Source organism: Cheilinus undulatus, linkage group 8, assembly GCF_018320785.1.
Source record: "Cheilinus undulatus linkage group 8, ASM1832078v1, whole genome shotgun sequence".
NCBI lineage: Eukaryota > Metazoa > Chordata > Actinopteri > Labriformes > Labridae > Cheilinus > Cheilinus undulatus.
Genome location: NC_054872.1, coordinates 48,383,857 through 48,409,006, shown reverse-complemented (window position 1 = coordinate 48,409,006; position 25,150 = coordinate 48,383,857). Strand labels below are relative to the sequence as shown.

Below are 25,150 nucleotides of genomic sequence, written 5' to 3'. Positions count from 1 at the left end.
AGCGTATATTTGATTATTTTAACGATTTTAGGTACAATATGTCAGGAATTACTCCAGAGTTTATTTACTTCTTAATAATTCATGAACTATGTTTAGTTTTCTTGACGATTTTCTTCGTTTTAACCTTTTAAGTTAACAAATAAATCCTTTAAACTTCCTTATTTCCTCGTATGCCCCCGTTCAGGTGGTTAGTTAACAGAGGAGGGGGGGTTGAAGGTCTGAAGAGGAAGAAGAAGTGATACAGAAAGACCATGTGACATTTACCTCATAAATATCAACCAGGAAAACACCAGAGAGAGAGAGAGAGAGAGAGGGTTCAACAGAAACGCGACTATGAGAGCCACAAATCAAGGTAAGTTTGAGACTGCCTTCATGAATTTACAACTTTAATCAGAATAACATCAGTTTTTGTATTCACAACAGAACAGTAACGACAGAAGAACCCCTGAATTTAAAGGTTTAGCTCGTTTTCTTTTACTTTCGCTTCTCTCTTCTGTAATGACTATCTGGTGTTATTTAGAGGAGCTGTGAGGGTGTTTTACAAGAAACAAGCTTCAGCAGACTCTTACAGTGGTGTTTCAAACTACATTCTTCATAATAACACCACACAGAACTGTTAAAACATCGCATGATACCCTGATCTCTTCCTGTTTTTTATAAGTGTGCCTAAAATGAGTTTATTAAAGACGCAAGAATTGAAATAAAGTTGATTCTCCTTTAGAAAGACTTGACTTTGACAGCCTTTAATTCCTTTTCAGGTTAAATAAAAGGCCCCAACATAAAGGGTTCCTTTTAAAACCTGAAGTTTCTTAAAACCTGTAGCACAGTTAGGACAACCTACAGAGACCAGAGTTCTGAACAAGCTCAAAAAAGAGGAGCACTAATGGTAGATGATAGTTTTTGAATGGAAGGGTCAGTTAAAGAGTCAACAGGACTTTTTCAAGGTTGTCAAAGTTTAACGTTAATAATACACGAGCAGAATTTACCTGGGATACACAATGACGGTATTTTCCTCCATAAAACCACTGACATGAAGGCTACACATGCTTTATTTTCAAGTATAGATACTCAGAAATAAATAACAAAGGTTTTTTAGTGACATGTTGCCACAAAGCAATGTATTTTCACAATAAAACCTAGGGATGTACAATCTTATGGTTATGATATAGATATTGGCACATATAAGCTTGAAAGTTAAATATTGCCATCAGCTGATATGAAAATATAGCAGCTAAGCAGCTTTTTATAAGTACCTTTATTAAAGGAAAATAAGGAAAAGTTATTTTCATTATTTAATGTTCTCTTATTTTGAAAGCAGTACTGTTAAAACTTAAGCTTTTGTTTTTTTTTAATATTTTTGTCTTAAGTTGAGATATACACACACTTCAAAACTACCATTATTCTCTGTATTTTCCTTGATAACCAAGCAAATAGACTCATGATACCATTTATGTATTACACCATAATCGCCATGGCAACATTGTCCAGTATAATCACTATAATAAGTATATAGAACAGGTTACAAAAAACAGTGTTAATTCAACTCAATGTTTCAGAGTAAAATTGATGTTTACAGTGCATACATTATCATAGTAGTCCAGGTATGGCTGCCATATTTTATAGAATTCATTAACTGATCCTTGAAGCATCCTGCACATGTTGTATAAACACCTATGTTGTCACCACCAATCAGGAAGTTGGCCCTTTGTCTCTGGTGTTTACTGTCGTCTCATGGCTGTGCTTGTTTTATTTCCTTCTTCAGTCAGCTTGCATCCTGATTGGCCATCATTCTGTTCTGTGTGACAGCCCATAGATTGCCTGCTGAGCACAACAGGATGTCTGATCTGAAATATTGTGTTGAACATGTTTAATATTAGGGCTAAAAGATTAAAAATATCTATATTTTACTCATATTGTGAATGCTTTAGAAACTTAAGAAGTGGGGAATCCGACCCAAAATCACCACTATTGTCTTGTAAAGTTCCTCCTACTGTACTCATGTCACTTTAGAGAAGTGCTGTGATTCGGGAAATGCCAGCCTCACATTTTTAGTCTGGGTTTGCTTTTATAACTCTCCTGTTGTTGATAGATGTAGTGAAACCTGCAGATCTGCATTCAGAACAGCAGCTGACTTACAGGAACACCCCACTGCTTAGTCTTTAAACTTCCTTTATTAAATGCTGATCCTGGTATTTTTCTGGCAGCAAACACTTCTTTCCACTGAAGCTGCTGTAAAAATAATCATCTGATTTCACAACAGCTGATGTTGATGCTTGGCGACAGCACCAACACATTCAGCCACATTTCTCGCTTGTTCATTAGTTTCACTTCAGGTCTTGTGACAGCAGCCTCACTGGGGGGTGAATTATGTACTCTTCATTAGTTTGATATTTGGGGAAGTGATACTAGAGATACTGCTGCTGATCATCAGAGGAAAGCTTAAACACCCACACACACAAACACACCCTTTCAGCACAGTGTGGTGGAGGTGGTTTAAGACATATTTTATCAGATGACTTTTAACTTCTCTGACACTCACCCTTTCCACTATAATAGAACAAAACAAGGCTCTACCAGATACTGGATGGAAGAAGAGCTAAAGTCAAAGTCATCGATGCTTGGCCAAAAAAAAACAAAAGGGTTGATTTGTTCCAGACTAGACAGCCACTGAAGGCCCAGGGGGCCGAGCAGGCAAAGAAAGCCAATGTGACAGAGGTAAAGTGGTCCCTTCCAGGCTCATGAGTCCAGATTAAAGTTATCCAATATAGCACTGGTCATAGCATTGAGAGGCATCTGGCTGCAGACCTCTATTGTGGGCTCAGCTGTTGCAGACCTCTACAATGTGGCGACCTCGACAGTGGGGTGGGTACTAACCCTTGTTAGTTTGTCCTTGGCTTGTGGTAGGGCTGACAATTTAATATGCGACTATTATTAGGTTCCTCATCTTTTGTATTTTCCAACAAATTCAAGCATGAAATTATTCTATAATATAACCTACATTCAGTCAGGAACATTCATCATACATTTTACCATTTTATTTCAAAATGGATATACAGTAGGGGTGCACTGATTGCAATTTTCTGGCCAATCACCGATCTTCTTAAAAAAGACCTGCCGATTCCAATTTTGGCTGATACACATTTTTTTTTATAACTGACAGCATACACCTTCAATGTTTCAATCTTATTTTATTTAAAAACATTGAACAATACCTGTGAAACAATACGAACTTGTTGTTTTAACCACACATGAGGTAGTTCTCTAAAATATAAATGAGAAGTTTAGAGCATTGCTGTCCAAACCACTAAATTATATCAGTTCTTTTAGTCTTTCATTTTTCACATTTTAATAGGTAGAGGTAGATAAGATCGATTTCATATGTATCGGCCGATTGCCAGTCCCCCAAAATAAAGGAAATTGGCGCTGATCGGCCGGCCGATCGATTGGTGCACCCCTACTATACATTTTTACTTTGCAGAGAAGGATCTGCTCTAAAGATGCTCCCTGGGTTAGTCAAGCAGCATGCTTTGACTTTCCAGGCATCACATAGTTAGAAACCCCCATAGATACATTTATGACAATGAGTTTTGAAAACAATAAAATTATTTCAGAGGCAATTAATCCACAGTAGCATGAATCTAAATATGAGGGTGCATCAAGCTGTATGCTATAAAAGAGGAGGCTGGGGTGGAGGAGGTGATGCTTTACCAGTAGTAGCAGCAGCAGCATGGTGCATCAGCATTAATGAAAGCAGGGATTAGTGAGAAGTACGCCATATACACCGTTGTGTTGAGGGAAAGAGCTGTGATTGGCTGTGGGAGCTGTGAGGCAATAATTGGTATCAGCTGGCTATCAGCTGATCGTATGACTCTCATGAATTAACGCCAAGCCTCATTAATACTAGATAGAATGAACTAGGCAGAAAATTCGAAAAGAATCAAATTGCATGATTTTTTTGAAATTGCAAATTTGTATCAGTTGCTTTTTCAAAGGGGTTATCATTTTTTGTCACTCTTTGGTTAACAAAAACACACTTAAAAGATGAAAGGATTTTTCCAAACTATTGAAAAAATGACATTTGAATGTTTGCATATTGTGTAGGGCTGGGCAATTAATTGCAAATTAGATTAAATCCCAATATGGCCCGCTGCAATTTAGAAATCACAGAAGTTGCAATATTTCTTTGACTTGAAATCTGTCAAAATACCAGTTTGATGAATCAATTTCTCTCAGCGGCAGCGATTTTATGCACATTATGCAAACATTGTGTCAATTTTTTTCTAGTGGTTTACAAAAATTCTCCTTTTTGTGTTTCATGAATGTTTTTCTTAATCAAAATGAGTGACATAAAAATGATAATGCCCTTAAACAAAGCAAATGACATCACAATTGCAATATAAGCAAAAATAGTTAGTTCGTTCTCTTTAAAACTGAGGAAGAGGCGAGCAGATGGTCGAATGGGTTAAGGCATGCACCATGTATGCGGGCGACCTGGGTTCAAATCCAGCCCGCATGTCTCTCCCCACTCCTGTCCCTGTTTCCGAGTCTATCCGCTGTCCTCCTTTATCAAGAACAGGCCCGAAAATAAATCTTTGAAAAACTGAGGAAGCTTAGCGTGACTTCACGAAAGTCATACCCCAGGTGTGATCAGCTGGTAGCCAGCCTCACCTCCTCCACCCCAGCCGCCCCCTTTACAGCTTAAAGCTTGTTGCACCCCCATGTTCAGATTCGTGCTACCTGGATTAATTGCTTCGAAAATAATTTCATTGTTTTCAATACACATGGTCTTACTTATGGAATTATTTATTTCTTGAATCTGTCAAAAAATACATAAGATTAACCCAAGAATAATGGCATATTAAGTCACAATCACAATATTTGGGGAAAAAAAATCACAATTAGATTATTTTAGCCAATCGTTTAGCCCTAATATTGTGCATGAAATCTCTGCTGCTGCAGAAAATTACTGTATTAAACTGGTATTATGACACTTCCAGATAAAGAAATGTTGCAAATTCTGCTATTTGTAAATTGCAGCAGGCCGTAATGCGATTTAATATAATTTGCGATGAATTTCCAACCCTAGTTTGTGGTGTGCTATTTTCAATTTCATCCCCCTTACACTAATGTTTCTGCAGGAAATAATTTAATGACTAAACACAACTAACAGATTTCAGCAAAGGCCTTAGAGGTCCTCAAACACAGATCAACAAATATCACGAGTTTGGCCTCGGCTGCCGGGAAGACAAATGAAAGATGTTGGCAGAGAACACTTTCATAATGTGTGTGATTTAAATATGATATCAGAGGCTTTTCTGCGATCAGATCATGTTATGCAGCGCTGTTTTAAAGCAGAAGATTTTTTTCTCTGTGAATCGAGAACACGCTCTGATGGAAGTGATACTGTTTCTTTCCTGTTCTGACTAAATGTTGGCTGCATGAGGCTGAAAAATATGCTGGTTTAAGAAAAATGGACACTGAACCATTTTCCAGTACCACATCTTACCACCTTACTACCACCGTCACATCTTTTGTCATGACTGAAATGTGAAGATTTAGAAATGAAAATAAAGTAAAATGCATTCTAACATGTATTTCTGTCCTTGAATGCATGGTGGAAAGTAAATTTGGCGCCAAAACTGATTGTCAAATACAAATAAGGTTACTGAGGTTGATATTTTATCTATGGCCAGGGGTTTCCTTGCATTCAAAATCTGGTAGTGGCCACCACCGCCTAGTTCCCTACCAACACCAGCTCTATCAGAGGAGGACGTGTGTTTTTATGAACAATATCCTCTGTAACCCAGCACAGGGTGGATTTGACATCTGTGAACACCACATACAGTCATGGAAGGAAATATTGGCACCCCTGGAATTTTTCCAGAAAATACACCATTTCTCCTAGAAATTGTTGCAATTACAAATGTTTTTGGTATACACATGTTTATTTCCTTCATGTGCATTGGAACAACACAAAAAATCTGAAGAAAAAAGACAAAGTTGACATAATTTAACACAAAACTCAAAAAATGGGCTGGACAAAATTACTGGCACCCTTTTAAAACTGTGGGTGAATTATTTTATTTCAAGCATGTGATGCTCATTTAAACTCACCTGTGGCAGTAACAGGTGCTGGCAATCTAGAAATCACAGCTGAAGCCAGTTAGAATGTCTAAAAGTTGAATCAACCTTTGTGTTGTGTGTCTGTGTGTGTCACACCAAGCATGGAGAAGAGAAAGAAGAGCCCAGAATTGTAGGAGGACTTAAGAAGCAAAATTGTGGAAAAATATGAACAATCTCAAATTTTCAAGACCATCTCCAGAGATCTTGAAATTCCTTTGTCCACTGTACGTAATATAATCAAGAAGTTTATAACCCATGGGACTGTGGCTAATCTCCCTGGATGTGGACAGAAGAGAAGAATTGAAAAATAAATGCAACACAGGATAGTTGGAATGGTGGATAAACATCCTCAGTCAACTTCCACACAAATTCAGGCTGTCCTGCAGACTCAGGGTGCAAAAGTGATTGCAACAATTTCCGGGAGAAATGATGTATTTTCTGGAAAAATTCCAGGGGTGCCAATATTTTCGTCCATGACTGTCTGTAGTGGCAGTTATTTAAATGTCTAAGTCTGCTGGTAAAAGTGTTTGGTTAGGCCAGTTTGCACACAGACACAGATGCACTGTAGAGAAGGTACCAGAACTCATTTTGAGCCAGGAAGTCCCCGGTCTTTGTCTTCACTCTGATGTTGATCTGTTTAATTTTACACCATCATGTTTGCTGGATCTCTGGGTGAGAATCTAAAGCTGACTTTCACAAAAACATGTGGTTTGCTGCATAACTCTAACCCTGTGGGTGTGAAAACCTCATTGCTGATTTGTTGCTGCAAACGTCTAACTTGACTGATGGGCAGATGTTTGGAGCAATATGTCAGCCTACCTGCAACCAACATGTAAAAAACCACATCCTCGACTTACAGCAACAGTAGAGACCTATTCTGTTTTTTCCTTTGTGGGGCCAACTGTACTAGTGAGATATGTGTCAAAGCTTTTAAGTCACATGAACTATTTCAAAACTTTACCCCTCTTTAGTTCAACTTTAATCCAAGACAAATTCTATTTTCAAATCAGGGATGAACAGATGTGACGATTTAACATCGACATGCACCGATATCGTCCTTTTAGGCAAGCATCGGTCATTGGAAAATAATGTGGGCATGAACTGATATCAATGGCAGATGTGCCATTGGCAATATTTCTATTGTAAACATCAGTAACATCTGTAAGATAGTAACTCTGAAACTCAGACAAAAGTGAACATTTTATTAGAAAACTAATCCTGGTGACAATAATCTTAAAAATATTGAATGACTCAGACTGCAGATGTCAAGTTGAGCTCCTTTCCTTTGCCATCGACTATTTCTGTAGCTACTAAGCGAAGCTGATGTTTCATGTTTAAACTACACCGGCACAGTGTCATAGAATAAAGTAGGTTTGGGAAAAGAGCAAAAAAAAAAATTTTCCATTAAGAAAAGCTTCCATAGAGAAATGTTGTCCACTCACTGCTGATAAAACTACAGCTCTAGCTGTGTCAATGCTAATCTCTTTACTGGCAAACAATGTTTACAGGCTTGCAGTAGAACCAAACCATGCCTGTAGCTTGTTCTCCTTAGAGGATGCTGATTGGTCCGTTTATTCTCCAAACAGGCAGAGGTATTACATAATGAAGCTTGGTGACCAATCAGCTAACTGTGCAAGGTTTTAACCCTTAGAGCTCACAGCTATGTTTTTCACCGTCATGTCTCGTCTGGACTTTTTGTCTTAAAAAGATTATAAAACATCAACCCTGTGGTTCACAGTCAAGCTCCATATGTCCTTTTTCTGAGACAACCTGGGCTTTAAGAATATATCTACTACAGTAATGTCACTTGAATTTTAAAGAAGTTATAGGACTTTAAAGACAAAACAAAAAACAAATTGGAATTTAAAACACAGATTCTTATTGATAACACACGGTTAACAATAGTAACTAAGCCTTTTCTGTGCACAGACTTGTTCTTCCATTTCTTGGGGACAAAACAGTGAAAAAAAACCATTCTGTAACAAACGGTTTTTGAAATATCTACATGTATACAAAGAAAAAGTCCATGCATTTTTGTGCAGTTAGATTCATTTGTGCCACTCCTCTAAGCAGTAGAGCTAACTGGTCAACTACAACTCCCACAATGCATTGCATGTCAACAAAAATGGCACTGCCCACTGAAGAAAGACAAAGTACATGATCGAAAATGGATAAAAATACGCTTATTATCAGATGTAATGCTGTGGATTTAATCTCCAAATACCCCCAAAAGTCACTGAAGTTCCAGGCTCGCTACAACGAAATTCAAATTCATGTCATATGGATTAAAGTCTTAATGTCTAGGTTTTAAATAACAAACAAAAAAGTAAAGATTTGTATGTGTATTAAACTTTAACTAAAGTCCTTTCTTTTCTTTGTTTCTGATGTCTGATCAAAGTGGAATGTCAGAACATTTCACTTTCACTACACCTGCAGTCTCTTTTCTCTCTCTGTGGTTTTTATATAAAAAAAAGTAGACCTTGTTTGCAACTCAAGGCTTGATCTCTGCCCGGTGGTTTGTTTTTCTCAGCGTGTCAGCCTGCAGCCGTCTCATCAAAGGTCAGCCAACATCCTGACTCCTCATGTGCTCTGTGTCTGTGTTGTATTTACAGGCCTGGTGTTAGGGAGCCTGCTGCTCGTCTCCCTCTGTGTCGGGGCGGCGGCCATGTTTGACAGCAGGCTGGACATCCACTGGGAGCTGTGGAAGAAGACGCATGAGAAAAAGTACCAAAATATTGTATGTGTGAAACCCTGGATATACATTTATTAGATATCTTGTAAGATTTATCATTAACTTCTGCTGCGTTTGACCTCATGCTCTCTTCTTGTGTTTGTTTGTGTTGAGGTGGAAGATGCACGCCGCCGGGAATTGTGGGAGAAGAACCTGATGCTCATTACCATGCACAACCTGGAGGCTTCGATGGGGCTTCACACCTACGATCTGAGCATGAACCACATGGGAGACATGGTGAGAAACTCCCTCACACTGCTGTTTCATATTGAAAAAAAAGTATTGATTTATGATTATCAATTTTATTCAATAACGGCTGCTGGTACTCCTGATACTGGGAGGTCAGAAAAACACAGAAGAACGGCAGTGTGACTAGTTTGAACTTTGAAACTCAGTAGATAATCATTATAATAAAATATGGTATATTTTTATACATATACTGGAATATTGACAAGACTGGATCCCCATGAGGCCCCACAGGCGCTAGGCTAGCTTTCTGGCCATGTATTTACATGATTCTAATTAGATGCCTATGTTTCAGAGTTATAAAATAATAGGAAACATTAGCAAATTATTATATAAGGACCTTAAATGTCAATAGTGGCACAGGAGCAATATGTGCAGGAAACTCTCGTTGCCTTCATCTTGTGACCCTTTTGGAGTAAAGCCACATTATCGAGCTGTTTTTCGAGGATGTACTCGACTTTGCAAGCACCTGGTGTTTGCTTAAATTGTTTTGCTACCCTCTGGAGTTTATTCTCACAGGCTAATAAAATAACCTGAGCTCCTGTTATGACGGCTTAAATAAGGAATTTGTTTCAATGAGACGTCTGGCAGTGGTTCTGTTGCAGGATCTGACCTGGAGCGAACTTCGCCTGCTGCACAGTTTGTCTTAAGTGTTCAGTAACCAAAAGCTGCAGCTCTACTTAGTTATTCAGCATCTCAAACAGAGGCCAAACACTTGTCAAAGACATGCGGAACAAAGCGGCAGAGGCTGTGCCTTCAAAACTCTACTTCATTGGTGTTTTTGTCAGGATCAGACTTAAGTACAGCAGGAAAGATGAGAAAAGTAAAAACCAGAGTCTAGTTGGGACCAAACTGATAAATAATTTATTTATAGTTGAAGACTGAAGAAGAGGCATGGATTTAAACTTGAAAACACTGGGTTATGTTATTGGTTTATTCTGCTCACTTCAAAGTAATTTGTAAGTCTTATAATGTGTAAATGTAAATTGAATTGCAGGGTATTTAAATCATAGCCTGTACTTACGGTGCCTATAAAAAGTATTCACCCTGTTAGATGTTTTACCCTTTTAGTGATTTTATAAATCAACCATGGTCAATTTAATTTGTTTTTTTTTTCTTTTTTTACAAAAAAATTTACAAAAAAAACTATTTAATGAAAACTACTTGATGTCAAAGTGAAAACAAATTTCTACAAAATTATGTCAATTAAATAAAAGTGTGAATGTAAAATAAGTGACTGCATAAATATTCACCCTTTAAGTCAGTATTTACTAGGGTGGGAGAAAAAAATCGATACAGCATAGTATGCCGATATTTTGTCTGGTGATATATCGTATCATCTCGTCCACCAAGTATTGATTTTTTTTAATGAATTGCTAATATGAGCTGAAGTCTATGATAATGGAAAATGAAATAAATTGTTTGGACAATTGTTTGTCCAGTGAGGTCAGCAGAAGTTACGGTCATAGAGAAGGAGAAACGTGCAACAAACATGGCAGCACCAGGGGAAAGACATCAGGAATGCAACAGGGCACAAATGAGATGGACATGACACATGAGGTTTGCAAGAAGTGCTAAATAAAAATACAATACTGTGGAAATACAATAAACATGAGGGCAAGACTAATGCTAAATCAGCTAAACAGTTGAAAAGATGGTATAGATAGCAATATATCACAATGTATAGTACCGCAAGACTGGTTGTATTGCGAAATGTTTAAAATCGTAATAATATCGTATCGTGGGGCCACGAGTGATTCCCACCCCTAGTTAGTAGAGTCACTTTTGGCTGCAATCACAGCGCTCAGTCTGTACTGATAGGTCTCAATGAGGCTCAAACATTTGGACACTGAAATTTCACTCCATCCTTCTTTGCTAAACTGCTCAAGCTCTGCCAGGTTGCTCAAGGATAAGGCATGAAAAACCTTTTCCTAGTCCAGCCAAAAATTCTCATTTGGATTGAGGTCTGGGATTTGACTCTGCCACCCCAGAGCATTCAGTTTGTTGTCCATTTCTGTGTAGCTTTCTCTGTATGCTTTTATTGTCTTTCTGGAAAATAAATCTCTAGCAGACTCAAAAAGCTTTCCTGTATTTTGCTGCATTCATTCTACTTTTACAAGCCTTCCTGGGCCAGCTGCCGAGAAGCATCCCCACAGCATGATGCTGCTGCTGCCGTTCTTCACAGCGGGGATGGTGTGTTTGTGGTGATGTGCAGTGTTTGGCATCTTGTCTGACGGCCAAAAGCACCATTTTGGTCTCATCAGACCAAAGAATGTTCTTCCGCTTGACCATGGAGTCTCCCACATGCCTTTTGGTGAACTCTAGTCTAGATTTATTTAGTTTTATTCAACAGAGGCTTTCTCTTTGCCGCTTTCCCATCTCAGCTGCTTAAGCTTGGAACTCCTTCAGAGTAGTCGTAGGTGTCTTGGTGGCCTCTCTCATCAGACTCCTTCAAAGCTGAGAATATGCCACATTCCTTCCATTTCTTGATGATGGATTTAACTGAACTCTGGGGGATGTTCAGTGCCTTGGAAATGTTTTTGTATCCATCCCCTGACTTAAACTTTTCAATAACCTTTTCTATGAGTTGATTGGAGTGTTCCTTTGTCCTCATGGTGTAATGGTAGCCAGGAATACTAATTAACCAGGGAGTGGACCTTCCAGAAAATCACTTGAGACACATTAACTGCACTCAGGTGATCCCCATTTTACTAATCGCGAGACTACTAGTGCCAACAGATCAATCACTTTAAAAGGGGTGAACATTTTTAAGCATTTATTTTACATTTTATATTTTTATTTAATTGGCATCATTTTGTAGAAATCCGTTTTCACCTTGACATTAATAAGGGCTTTTTTGACATTTTTTTAGCCAGAAAAGCCAAATTGTATTGGCCATGATTGATTTATAGCATGAGCTAACCTGTGCTAGTTATACACACATCAGCAGCAGAATATAGCCTGATATGTTGGTTTTAACTCTACACCTGGTAGCTGCATGATTACAATTTTGCATCTTTTGAAGGGAAAACTATATTTAAGGTTTCACATGGCATTCAAATACTCTTGTAAAATCTGGCTCAGACACTTTTCAGTCCATAAGGCAGTGATTTAAAGACATTTTAGTAAAGAAAAAGCCACTACCTGTAGCTAAAGTGCAAAGCGTGTTAACTCTGAGCGTCTGATTGGTCAGCATGAACCTGTTCACTCTGCACAAAGCTTTCCCTCTGTCATTTGATCATTCTGTAATTATGCATATGTTAAAGCTGCTTCAGACATACCAAAGCTTTAAATAAAGACAGAAGTGCAGTTTTTACTTCTGTCAGAATGTAAATGATTTGATTTTGCTGCTAGTCTGTGCTTTTTTAACCCTCTGGCCTCCTCTGGTCTGACTTTAGTTCACTTTAGAAAGTATAGTTTCACTCAGACCTTTGAGACTTCACTGAAATAATGAGATGATTTCTGCTCCGAGCTCTAAAGAATGAACACACCACATACTGTATGTGCTGTAGTAAATGGCCTACAGTAAGGAGACTAACTTAATGAATGAGTGAGGGATGCAGGGTGCAGACTGGAATATCAAATTAGTTTTGTTTAGCTGCATCCTTTAACCTGCCTCCCCTCGGTCCGTACTGGTCACTATTTAGAAACTGGATTTGAGTCCGCCTTATTGATCTTTAATCATGGACGAGGAGCATACAGTAGCTGCTTCCTCAAAACTTTACTGGAAGGACTGTAAAAAAGTTTTTACTTACTGAAACAGCTCAAAGGGCAGAGAGAGGGAAAATAATCTTTATTCAGAGGAATTCATTATATTTATTTAATGCAACAAAGGAATCTGAGGCAACAAACTGTGCACTCATATAAAAGTCTGATATCACAGCGGTTAATCATCTCATTTTTAATCTCTTGGATATCAACATTAAAATGCATGCAGCAGTTTTATTTCTTTAATTGCTCTTGTTAAAAGTTCAGGGCTCAAAAGCTGGACAGGGAGCTGGAAACACTGATAGCGCTGTGGAAATGTTAAGAAATTGATTACAGGGTGTTTGAGTCAGTGTCATGCAGAATGAAAGCATGTCAAGTATTTCTTCTCTTTAAAGCCTTGTTTTGATTTCTCCTCACAGAGAAATACAGGCGGGCGCTACGGGTGACCCGTTTCTTCACGGGGCGTTTGTAACTTTATCCAGCTGCCAGAAGATGCTGAGCAGGGATCTGGTTCAGGATGTTTTTTTAACACCAAGACAAGCATCTCTCTGCATTTTGAAATTAAATTAATGAGCTGAGATGAGTAAAACAGACTCAGAAATTTAAGTGAAAGCCAAACAAATAACCCCAAAATGGACAGAACTACTGGCAGAGTTGAGAAGAAGAGCAGATTCAGTTTCAGGTCTCTATAAATGACAAAATTACAAATAAATGTGGATCATGGCTAAATAGGCCGTAGTGTTTCTCTAGCGTTCTCTCCTGTCCCAACCATGAAGAAGTGAGGCTTGCACTTATGGGTTTGAAAACACTGGGCCCAGGTGTGCTTAATCTACAATCACTCCACCACACCTGCCGGCACCTGAAACACACACACAGTACAACGAGAAATCAAGCAACCAGCAGACAGTAGGGTCGTCACAAAATGTATATTGCCAACTTGTAGTAAAACATTAGCTGCACTAACATTAGTCTGAACATAAAATGATAAGTGAGGGACATCTAGAATTTTAAATTTGTGACTTTTTATTGATGGTAAGGATCTTTTACCCCTGGTTTATTTTATTGATAAAATGATAAACCAAGAGTTTCAAGGGCAAATTATCATCAGTGTTCAATAGAGTTTATTTACCCATACCTCACACATTTGTGATAAGATGTGATGAAAAGATGTCAAAGTTTGAGAGGCATCTGGCTGCAGACCTCTAGGGTAAGGCTTTTTGGGATCATCTGTTGCAGACTTCTATAATGGGGCGACCTCGGCTGTGGGGCAGGAAGTAACATTTAACCCTTACTGGATTTCCTTGGTTTGTGTTGTGTAACTTTTTGTTTTCATCCTAACCCTAACCATGAGATTGTGGGTGCCTAACCCTAACCCCCTTGGGGTTTTCCTTAGTTTGTGGTGTTTTGTTTTTTATTTTAACCCCCTAGCCCTGACCTTTAGGGTTTGGATGCTTAACCCTAGCCCTCTTTAGGTCTTCCTTAGTTTGTAGTGTGTTATTTTTTATTTTACCCCCCTGACCCTGACCTTTAGGGCAGGGGTTCTCAACGTTGGGGCTGGGACCCCGTTGGGATTTGCCAAATTTAACCTGTTTTCGTCACTTTCTCCTCACCATTTTTGCCAATTTTAACACATTTTTGCCCCTTCTAAACAAAATCTTTCCACTTTCCACCTATTGTTAGCTCTGTTGATAGCTACTTTCACACCGCTTCTCTTTTCCGTGTCTGTTACGCCTTCGTTCCGCAACGCCGTTCTGTATGAAAGCGACTGTTCTGTAATGGGGGGTCTATCTCACCCCACCTCTGATCCAGATCGAGAGGTAGTATCAGAGCCCTAACAGACTTTTCCGCAACGAGTGTGAAAGGACGTCACGGCATTCCGCAACGGCGAGTATGTGCTGCTGTCTCCGTAAACGGGAGATTTAAAAACCAGCGCAGTTTAACTGAGCAACATTTCATCTGAGAAAACAACAGGACGGAGATGTTTTAAAGTTAAATGCAAAGCCGGAACTACACTCCAGACATGGCTGCTGCACTGTGTCACTCCGCCCAGTGGTTCACTCAAGAAATAGTTCCGAGTATTTGCTTCATGTGTCGTAATGTTACATAATTATACGTTATTATTTCATAGCTTGGTGAACGTGCAGATCACAACTTGTACACGAGAGTGTTTTGGAGTTGTTGGATTGTGTATTTGATGAGTTTGATGAGGGAAAGCAAAAATTCCGTCTGCTAAAATAGCGTTTGTGGTGCAGCTGGTGTAACGGTCCCCCCAGATCTAGAAACAGCTTGCACCGACAACTGAAGGAAATGAACCTATTACTAAGACTATAGGAATTATTGCAATGGGCGAATTTGCCAAAATGTTGAAGTATCCCTTTAAAGTCGGACCTCCAACTCAGAAACATGGAGGAAAAAAAGTCTAATGGATCTATTTTCACCGTATTTCATTTAGAAAATCCAAAGTTGGGAGCGCAGATGGTCGAGTGGTATAAGGCGCTACCCAGGTACGCGAGGGCCCCAGGACCGAATCCAGCCTGTGGCCCTTCACGGCATGTCTCTCCCCACTCTCTTCCCTGTTTCCGAGTCTATCCACTGTCCTTCCTTTATCAAATAAAGGCATGAAAAGACCCAAAAATAAATCCTTAAAAAAAAAAAAAGGAAAATACAAAGTTTTGAACCAAGAAATCCCGAGTTTCGAGTTTCATTGAAAGCAGCAGCTCGGGCAGCGGCTGCCATCTGATTACGGGACGCCAGGGTGTGTTTGTAAGCTTGGGCGTGCACTGCTCTGTTACACTTTTGTGCAAATTGCTCGATGCGGAACAGAGACGGGCATTCCTTTTTGCTATTAACCCCCTTTACCACTTTTAATGCCACATTTCATGATTCGATATGCCAATGTTTGCCAGTTTAACCCATACCTATTTCTGCTTCAGCTAACCCTTTTTTGCCAGTTTATATCAGTTTTCATCCCATTTCACCAAATTTCCACCTTTTTTGCCACTTTAATGCCATTTCAGCCACTTCTTAATCCCTCCTACCACTTAAGATGCCTGTTTTTGCCACTTTAACCCATTTTTATAATTTTTTTTTGTTAATTTTTGCCACTTTTGGCATTTATAACCCATTTCTCCTACTTTTAAACTCCATTTTTATTAACCAAATTTAGCTATTTTTAATATATTTTAATTCTGTTTTTAACAAAAGGATTTACATTTTTAAGAGGGCTACTTAGTACACAAATGAATTACAATTATCTTCTTTGATAAGAGTGGTTATTATTCAGATAAAATATAAAATACCACAGCTTAACTTTACAATGGACCATGATATTGCTGGCCCCCAGTTTGGCTGAGCCCCAGAACACTCTCCCATTTACCCCCTAATGGGCAGCCTTGATATGACTATTTTTAATTGTGCATGGCCATGTTCAACCACCTTTGGGTACAGTGGGGGTCCCTGGTGTCTTGTACCTTTATTTTGGGGGTCGTGGGCTGAAAACCCCTGCTTTAGGGTTCGGATGTCTAACCCTAACCATCTTTGGGCTTTCCTTAGTTCGTGGTGTGTTAAATTTAGGTTTTTCCCTCTCAGTAAATTTTGAAATTTCATTCATAAAATTCTGCTCTTGTGAAAAATAACCACCTATCATAACCTCTGACAGAGAGTCAAAAATATTCGATCTTCAGTGGTTCATTCTGGTTCTGGTTTGGGTAAAGAACACCACTTGTCGCCCCATTGTAAAAGCCTGAACCCAAACCACCCCACCACTGACGTCTGCAGCCAGATCCTCTTGCGAAGTTTTGAAGACTTAGCTTCTCTGACAACCCTGCTCTTTTGAAAGATTTTTTTTTAATTGTAGCTTCTTTCTGCTGTTGTTTACTCTTCTTCCTCACAGACAGAAGCAGAGATCCTGCAGCAGCTTGCCACACTCACTCCTCCCTCTGACATCCAGAGGTCACCCTCTCCCTTCGCAGGGGCAACAGGCGCCAACGTACCTGACACCATGGACTGGAGAGAGAAAGGCTGTGTGACCAAAGTCAAGATGCAGGTAAAAAAAAACACGCTGGAGTCATGTTTCCATCAGTGACTCATTTATCTCATCTCAAACACACAGTCAGCAGGGTGAGCCCATGCTGATGATAAGAGTAGAGACATGCTGTGATGCAGTCATCCTCCCATTAGTCACTTTTACCACAATCCTCCTCTGACGTTTGTCAAAAAAGAGGAAGTCATCGCCGCATCAGCACCACATTTTGCAAGTTATCTTTGCCACATCCACTTCTGGTTTTGAGGGGGTGTGAGATCACGCTAACAGTAGCTCAGTATCAGGAGCTGCTTCTGCATGAATATCCCAGCAGTGGATATTAGATGCAGGGCTCTCAGCAAAAAAAGGGTTACATATTTGTGCAGATCAGTTCACCAGACTCAAAAGTATTGACTTTCCTTCTGTTCTGTGTAGCCTTTTAAAAATAGCTTTAAACCAGAGAGACAGCAGCAGACCTCTTTAACCTCTCTGGCTCAGCTGGACCATCCGCATGTTGTGCTGCCAAATGATGAAAATATTCATCTTACAATGAAGCCAATTAAGCCAACATTTGGAGTTATATTTAAAATATCATGCATATTTTTATATTTTATAAAAAAAGAGTAACAAAGCTTTCTGATATCAGGGTTCTTGTGGCTCCTGCTGGGCCTTCAGTGCCGCGGGGGCCTTGGAGGGTCAGCTGGCAAAGACAACGGGGAAACTGGTGGACCTGAGTCCTCAGAATCTGGTGGACTGTTCCAGCAAATACGGCAACCATGGCTGTAATGGAGGCTTCATGCACCAAGCCTTCCAGTACGTCATCGACAACCAGGGCATCGACTCTGAAGCTTCGTACCCCTACACCGGACATGTGAGTAGATTCTAACATCCTGGATACATTTAACCTAGACAACCTGGGCATCGTGGGTGGGATATTGGTAAACTGTGTGAGAGGCTTATCTCTGAAATAAAACATAATTAGAACAAGCACTGGGTCGTTACAGTGTGGGCCTCAGTGAGGTGTACGACTGTCAAATGGTAAAAGTGCATTATGTGGAGGTACAGTTGGTAGAAATTTTGTAAGCAAGGGATGAAGTTGAAGCCAAAAGATCTTGATATTTCATCCTTGAGTTGGAGTGGAGTGATTTGTGCAAAATTTTAAGAAAAACTTTCAAAGGGCTTCTAAGATATGAGACTCACAAGAAAAGGTAATATTTGGGAAAGGTTTGACGACATGTTAAAATGGAAACTCAATCCTAGAGTGGGCCATTGTGCAAAATTTGAAGAAAATCCCCGAAGTGACAGTTTAAAAACAATTACAGTGTTCTAAACTCTCGTGTCTTGGTGACCTTGTTGTCATGTTTCTTGAGTCCATATTATATATATCTTAATGTTTTTGTGGTGACCTTTTTTTACTCATAGCTCATAATGAATACAGCTAGGGCTGGGTGATTATGGCAAAAAATCAAAATCACAATTAATTGGGTTTTTTACCTCGATTACTATTAATGAATGATTATTCCACCCCCAACTTCCGACTCCGTTTGCTCTGTAAATATTTGTATAATGTTAAAGCGAATAACTGAGAGGAACATGCAGAGATGAACAATTAATGGTTATTTATTGAGACACCTGAAATTAAAATACACAGCTGAAATGAAACTACATGGCTGCCTATCATGTGACTAAACAGCTAATTTGTTTTTAAGGGGGTGGTGCATTAGTAGAGAGAGATATTACAAGGGAAAAGCATTGAAATAATTGACATGGCAGATTTTCATCAGTTACAGGCTCTAAATGTCGGTTTTGATTATTTTTTGATTAATTGGCCAGCTCTAAATACAGCCCTTTAATGCTGTATTTATTATGAGCTATTTAAAGTAATAAAGGAATGTGAGTTCTGCGCTTCATGACATCTACTGTCATTGATTTGTGTTATTATGTTGTGGTGACCTTGGTCACATGATTGTGTCACATGATGCTCCTTTTGTTCTTAAACATGTTTTTTATCTGCTCGTTATGTCCTGAAGGAGACTCGTTGGAGTCGAAACGCGTAGATATCCTTGTTTAATAATAAAGGCTTTTTTACTACATCAGAGTGCCTCGGATTCTCAGTTCTGACTGCCATCTAATGCTATGGACTGTTTTTGATGACATGAAACCAATGGCCTTGACTTTTGACCACCAGAATCTTGATCAGTTCATCCTTGAGTCAGTGCAAAGGTGGAAGGCTGTTCATGAGATGCTGGATTCATAAGCAAGGACTGAACATGAAGTCCAATTATCATTAAATTTGACTATAAAATGACTCAGGTCAGCCCTCAGTAAATGTGGACAGTTGTGCACAGTCTGAAAAAAATCCAAGAGTGTTTATGAGATATTGCATTCGCATTTAAGGGATAAGCAAATGGATAAATGACCTTGATCCTGACTGCCGAAATCAATCAATTTGCCCTTGAGTCAGAGTGGAAATTTGTGCAAAATCCCAAGAATGGCCTGCTATGGCAGGGTTGAGGCATAAAATGTTCTTGGAAATAACAACATGTATTCAGGATCTTCAGCTAAAGAGGTGAAAGAAACAAAAAATAACAGGAATTTGTTCAAAGTTATTCCAAAGTGTTCTTTGATAACAATAAAAAAAGATGCTTTAAAAATGAAGATTGAAGTGCAGGAGTTCAGATTTTCAGTTTGGAGACGTTGTAAATTTCTTTCTAGTGGAGACATGTAGAGATATAGGAAAAAAATCAGATTTAAAAGTTAATTTTTTCTAAGAGACAAGAATGTGGGTGTGCAATAAGTTAAGTCGGACCCTTTAGGCTGTAGACAGAAACACTCTTCTCCCTTGTTCTGCTCTGCTCTTAATGTCTCTTTGGAGCAACAATAAATTAATCGGAGCGGACAACATGTTTGTCCTCCAGGCTTCATCTGGTCCGCTGGAGTTGGTGTTTGTGTGGAGGAGGAGGTGGAGGAGGGCAGCTCTGTGCCAATCCAACAGACTTTAGCAGCCTTGTGGAGGTGTTGTGGCTCTAATTTACACACAATAATAATAAAACAAACCCTCCCTGTGATGTGAAGCCTTCTGATAATCAGAGTGAGACATGTCGGTGTCTGAATTCCACTTTTTGGCTCACCTTCTGAGAAGGAGATAAATTAAGAAATCAAACTCTTTTGAAAATGTTTCAAGAACTGGTTCTTGGGAAATTCATGTTTGGCATTCCTCTGCACTTTTTTAAAAATTCAAGCAGAGAATTTTGCACTGTTCTGTGGCACGGCTAAATGATACTTTTTCTCTTTTTTTTTTAGGAACAAGATTGCCACTACAACCCTAAGTACCGTGCCGCCAACTGCTCCCGGTACAGCTTCCTTCCTGAGGGAGACGAGAACGCTCTGAAAGAGGCTCTCGCCACCATTGGACCCGTTTCAGTGGCAATTGACGCGACACGGCCAAGATTTGCTTTCTACAGAAGTGGTATGTTACACACGCTCACATAATGACTGTTAAGATTAAGGACAGGAAGTAGATGCTGAAAGGTGGATTATTTTGAATAAGAATGGAAACAGGATTTGATTACTTTTTTTAGCATTTAAGTATCATAAAGCAACAAAAAGATTCTGGCTTTCAGGGAAGATGAACTTGGAGAATAAATAGTAACAAGAAAATCTTGAGCAGTCCGCTATGAAATAATAACGTATAATTATGTAACATTACAACACATGAAGCAAATACTCAGAACTATTTCTTGAGTAAACCACTGGGCGGAGTGACACAGTGCAGCAGCCATGTCTGGAGTGTAGTTCCGGCTTTGCATTTACCTTTAAAACATCTCCGTCTCGTAATGTTCCATGATTATTTCATAGCGTGGTGAATGTGCAGGTCACAACTTGTCCACGAGAGCGTTTTGAAGTTGTGGGATTGTGTATTTGATGAGTATGATGAGGGAAAGCTGGAATACCGTAAGACACCATAGTGTTAGCTGAGCAGCTCCTATCTCAGCTCCGCAGATCTAAAAATAGCTTGCACCGGCAACTAAAGGTAACAAACCTATCAGTAAGACTATGGGGATTATGGCAATGGGCGAATTTGCAAAAATGTTGAAGTATCTCTTTAAGAAGAATGGTCATATCAGTTACATTTCATGACCATATCATGCACCTAGGCTTGTGTGTGTTTATGGGCAATTGTACTGTGCCAAAGCCTATGCCTTCCATCCATGTCACTGCCGAGGAAATGTACCGTGTTCTCAGTGGGGTACAGGGCGCTCACACTGGTCAAACTGGTTTAGGTGTGGTGTTGCTTAGTGTGAGCGTGCCCTAAACCTGTTTGAGCTTTGACTTCGAGAGCTAAACGTAGACATTCAGCCATTTGAAATACATTTCCGTGTTCAGTATGTGAATGTTTGAGTGAATCAGTTAAAAAGACTGACATGATCTCTGTCCTTTCAGGAGTGTATGATGATCAGAGCTGCACACAGAAAGTGAATCATGGCGTGTTAGCTGTCGGCTACGGCACTCTGAACGGACAAGACTACTGGCTGGTTAAGAACAGGTGAGACACTCTACCATCTCGACCTCCCGTTTCTCCCCATAAACTTGGTTTTTATTGTGAGCCCAGCATCTGTTAGCCTCTCCCCAGTTTTTAGGATAACAGGAAGTGAAACCTGAAAAGCATGAAAGGTTTAGCAAAGATGTGTTAATATCAGAGTTTGGTTATTTTGCTGACATTGAGTATTCGGTAGATGTGACGTAAAATTCCAAAAACGTCTTAAGTAATCACTTATGGTTAGTGAATAATAGAGAAGAAGGAGTTTCATTTCTCAAGACTTTCTGCCTGAAGAACCTCAGAACATTCCAGATGTCTGTTGCTGATCTCAGCTGATTTGAGTTTTTATGTTGTGTAATTTTCCAGGGTAATGTGGCGTTTTAAAGTGTGACCTTCTAAATAAGGAGAAGAGTCAGCGTAATGGAAAAGAAATACATTTAGTCTTCATGCACAGCAGGAGTCATCAACTACATTTGTACAAGGGCCAGCTTCTATCTATGCAGACACTGTGAGGGTGGGCGTGTTAAATAAACTAAATAAAAGAAACATTTAAATGTCTTTAATTAGTCTAGGTAATTGTATTTTCTTTGAAATGTACCTCATTTTTAGCCTTTAGCAGTGAACTCAGTCCCTATTCACACAGTTAAATCCCTATACTGCAGCAAGCCACAAGGGGGCGATTGAGATATTTAAGACACATATTTCTGGGGCTGCCATGTCGTTTGATTTGAATATTGGGTCCATATACTGATCAATCATCAGCCAATCTTTAAAAAAAAAAATCAATGTGACTTATTTTGAGTTACTTAAATGTCTGTCGGGATCTGCTAATAGTTGTTAATAATAGTTGGAATTTTGTAAAACTGATCAATCATCAGCCAATCTTTAAAAAAAAAAATCAATGTGACTTATTTTGAGTTACTTAAATGTCTGTCGGGATCATAAAATGAAAGAAAGACAAGATACCCTAAATACTGCAATATATTTTCTTCCTCAGCACTTTTTCTGAATGTTATCAGCCCTCTGGAGGTCTGATGTGGCGCCTGGGCCTCCAGTTGATGATCAGTGATATTTTCTAATTCTAAAGAATGCTTTTAGGCAGTTTTTACCTTTTTAATAGTTTCTTAATTAAAAAAGATAACAAAAGTGTAGTAGCTGAAATATTGACCCATCAAAGGTGTTCACTATCATTAGTTGTAATCATTCCCACAGCGTGGATCTGTCTGTTTTATCTATCACTTATTGACATTTTCACAAAGTTGAGTTAAAAATGTTTGTATTCATTTGTGATGTAAAAGATCCACGGGTAAACCACGGGTGTCAAATTGAGGCCCGGGGGCCAAATCTGGCCCGTGGTACAATTATTATAACTGGTCCACCAGTATGAGGTCTGCAGATTCCCTCCAGTATAAAAATGTAGAGTTAACCTAGATGATTTATAGTATCCTTCTTGGGTCATAAAAATTAGAAAAAGTGAACTGTAAAAAAAATTTGATTGAAAGTCAGGAACATGGGGAAAAATGAATGTTTTCTCAGTATTTTCAATTCTGCATCACACAGTTATGACTAAAAGTTATGTTTTTGACTTTTTATTTCATATTTTGATCTTTATATCTCATAACTTTGACTTCATATCTCATATTTTTACCTTTTAGATTATTAATTTTAAATTTCAAATCCTATTTAGACCTTCTAAAGTCATGATTTTGACTTTTATCTCATGTTTTGGCCTTTTTAAACTCTAAACTTTAACTTTTTTCTCATTTTTTTCCCTTAAAAATGCAGGATTTTTAACTTTATCTCAGTTTTTGATCTTTTTCAACTCCTAACTTAATTTTATCTAATTTTTTACCTTATAAACTCATGATTTTTAACTGTATCTCAGTTGTTTGGCCTTTTAAAGTCATGATTTTGACTTTTATCTCATGTTTTCAACTCTTAACTTTTATTTTATCTTAATTGTTTTACCTTAAAATGCAGGATTTTTAACTTTATCTCAGTTTTTTGACCTTTTAAAGTCATGATTTGACTTTTATCTCACGTAGTCTCCTTTTTCAACTACTGACTTTAATTTTGTCTCTTTTTTTATCTTAAAAATGCATGATTTTTTATTTTACTTAATATTTTGACATTTGAACTCATGATTTTAATGTTTACCTTATATTTTGACTGAAATTATGATTTTGAATTTTGTCTAAGTTTTGACTTTTAAAATTCATGGACTCAATATTCTGTCTCATATTTTGCATTTTAAAAAAATTATTTTGACTTTAAATGTCATGTTTTTACCTTTTTAACTCATAAGTTTGACTTTTTATCTCAGATTTTGAGTTTTTGACTTATCATGTCCACCTTTTAATCGCAAAATCATGTATCATCAGTGCCAAGTTTTTTACCCCCATAATTCATTTGTGGTGAAAATAAGGTTGACATTTTATGGTTAAATATTGACCCTGTTTGGCCCTCAGGTTAGACTCAAGTTCAGAATCCAGCCCCTGCTGTGATTGAGTTTGTCACCTGAGGTAACCTAATTGACTATGGCTAAACCATAGACTGATGATGGTAGTAGACATGGTAGTGCCATGTTGAAAACTTTGTCTCAAACTGACTTGGTAAACGTCGTAGCAGTCTGAGGGAGTCTGAATACTTTCTGAATGCACTGCTTGTAAAGAAGAAACACTCATATGGAAGCTCAACCCATACAAGTTATATGCGGGCCAAATTCTCCTGACAGACAGCTGCAACACTTCATTTTCAACCAGAGGTTGCCACTTGAGGACATCCTTATTCACATTCATTGCTTTACCATTAAAAAAAAATGTTTTGTCCCTCTTTCATGGTTGACATTTCTCGTGATACAAGTGGATTCGAGAAATGACAGTGAAATTAATGGAAAATGAATTAACAAAAAGTTAAAGGTGAAGTCATTTTTCCAGTCAACATCCACAATAGAAATCTTTTTCAAAGACATTAACGCTGATAATTACTAGTCAACAGACTTGTGGACGTATGCCCTGCTCTGAAAATGTGATGTATCCCTGTAATAATATGCTTTTTCTTTTGTTTTCCAGTTGGGGCGAACATTTTGGAGACAAGGGCTACATCCGAATGGCTCGCAACAAGAACGACCAGTGTGGCATCGCCCTGTACGGCATCTACCCCCTCATGTAGAGCACATCAACAACTGCTGCATATTTTAGTACCATTCATTTTTTAATATATATTGTCTTTTGATAGTTTGATTCATTTCAATTTTTTGTGTACTTGTTTTTTAAATTCACTTTAATGTCTCTTGTACAAAAACTGCCGTGTCTGAAGACAACACTGTTAAGCATCATTCAGCATGATTTATAAGACGTTGTACCTCAATAATGTGACATTTGAGAGTCTGAATGTGATTCTGAAATAAAGGACAACTTCTCACTGAGGCTCAGTGACAATGAGACATAGTCACTCTGGATCAATGTATCAGTTTACCGATCAGCTTCCTGTCTGCCTTTTAGTCAATATCTATTTGGTTTTCTGGAGGGGATGTATGTGAACATGGGATTTTACACCACCACGCTCACGTTTTTCTTTCTGTTAAATCTGCCATGAAAACTGCCTCAAAGGATCCCATTGACTCTTCAGGAAATTGGCTCATTGGTCAATTTAGCTTTTACATGTTATAACACAAGGAACTCCAAAAATCAATACCTCCATCTCTGGTAAATATCTCATGACTCGTGCACATGCTGATGCAATAGCATTTCACTTAGTCACTGCCTGCAGGCAACTAGCA

At 38.6% G+C, this 25,150-nt stretch overlaps 1 protein-coding gene across 1 annotated transcript; it reads left to right on the top strand.

Moving 5' to 3' along the window:
- The first annotated feature begins 235 nt into the window (after nucleotides 1-235).
- Nucleotides 236-24,812, top strand: LOC121513325 (cathepsin S-like). Its single transcript, XM_041792994.1, has 8 exons — nucleotides 236-352; nucleotides 8,736-8,860; nucleotides 8,969-9,091; nucleotides 16,701-16,853; nucleotides 17,476-17,700; nucleotides 20,133-20,298; nucleotides 21,273-21,375; nucleotides 24,441-24,812. The coding sequence occupies exons 1-8, from the start codon at nucleotides 334-336 to the stop codon at nucleotides 24,538-24,540; spliced, it is 1,014 nt and encodes a 337-aa protein (XP_041648928.1). The 5' UTR covers nucleotides 236-333; the 3' UTR covers nucleotides 24,541-24,812.
- The last annotated feature ends 338 nt before the right edge of the window (nucleotides 24,813-25,150 follow it).

What these genes read in the sequence shown, in the direction of transcription:
- LOC121513325 (XM_041792994.1), top strand. An exon ending in CGTACCCCTACACCGGACAT is followed by an intron (nt 17,701 to 20,132) that starts GTGAGTAGATTC and finishes TTTTTTTTTTAG; the next exon opens with GAACAAGATTGCCACTACAA. An exon ending in TACTGGCTGGTTAAGAACAG is followed by an intron (nt 21,376 to 24,440) that starts GTGAGACACTCT and finishes TTTGTTTTCCAG; the next exon opens with TTGGGGCGAACATTTTGGAG.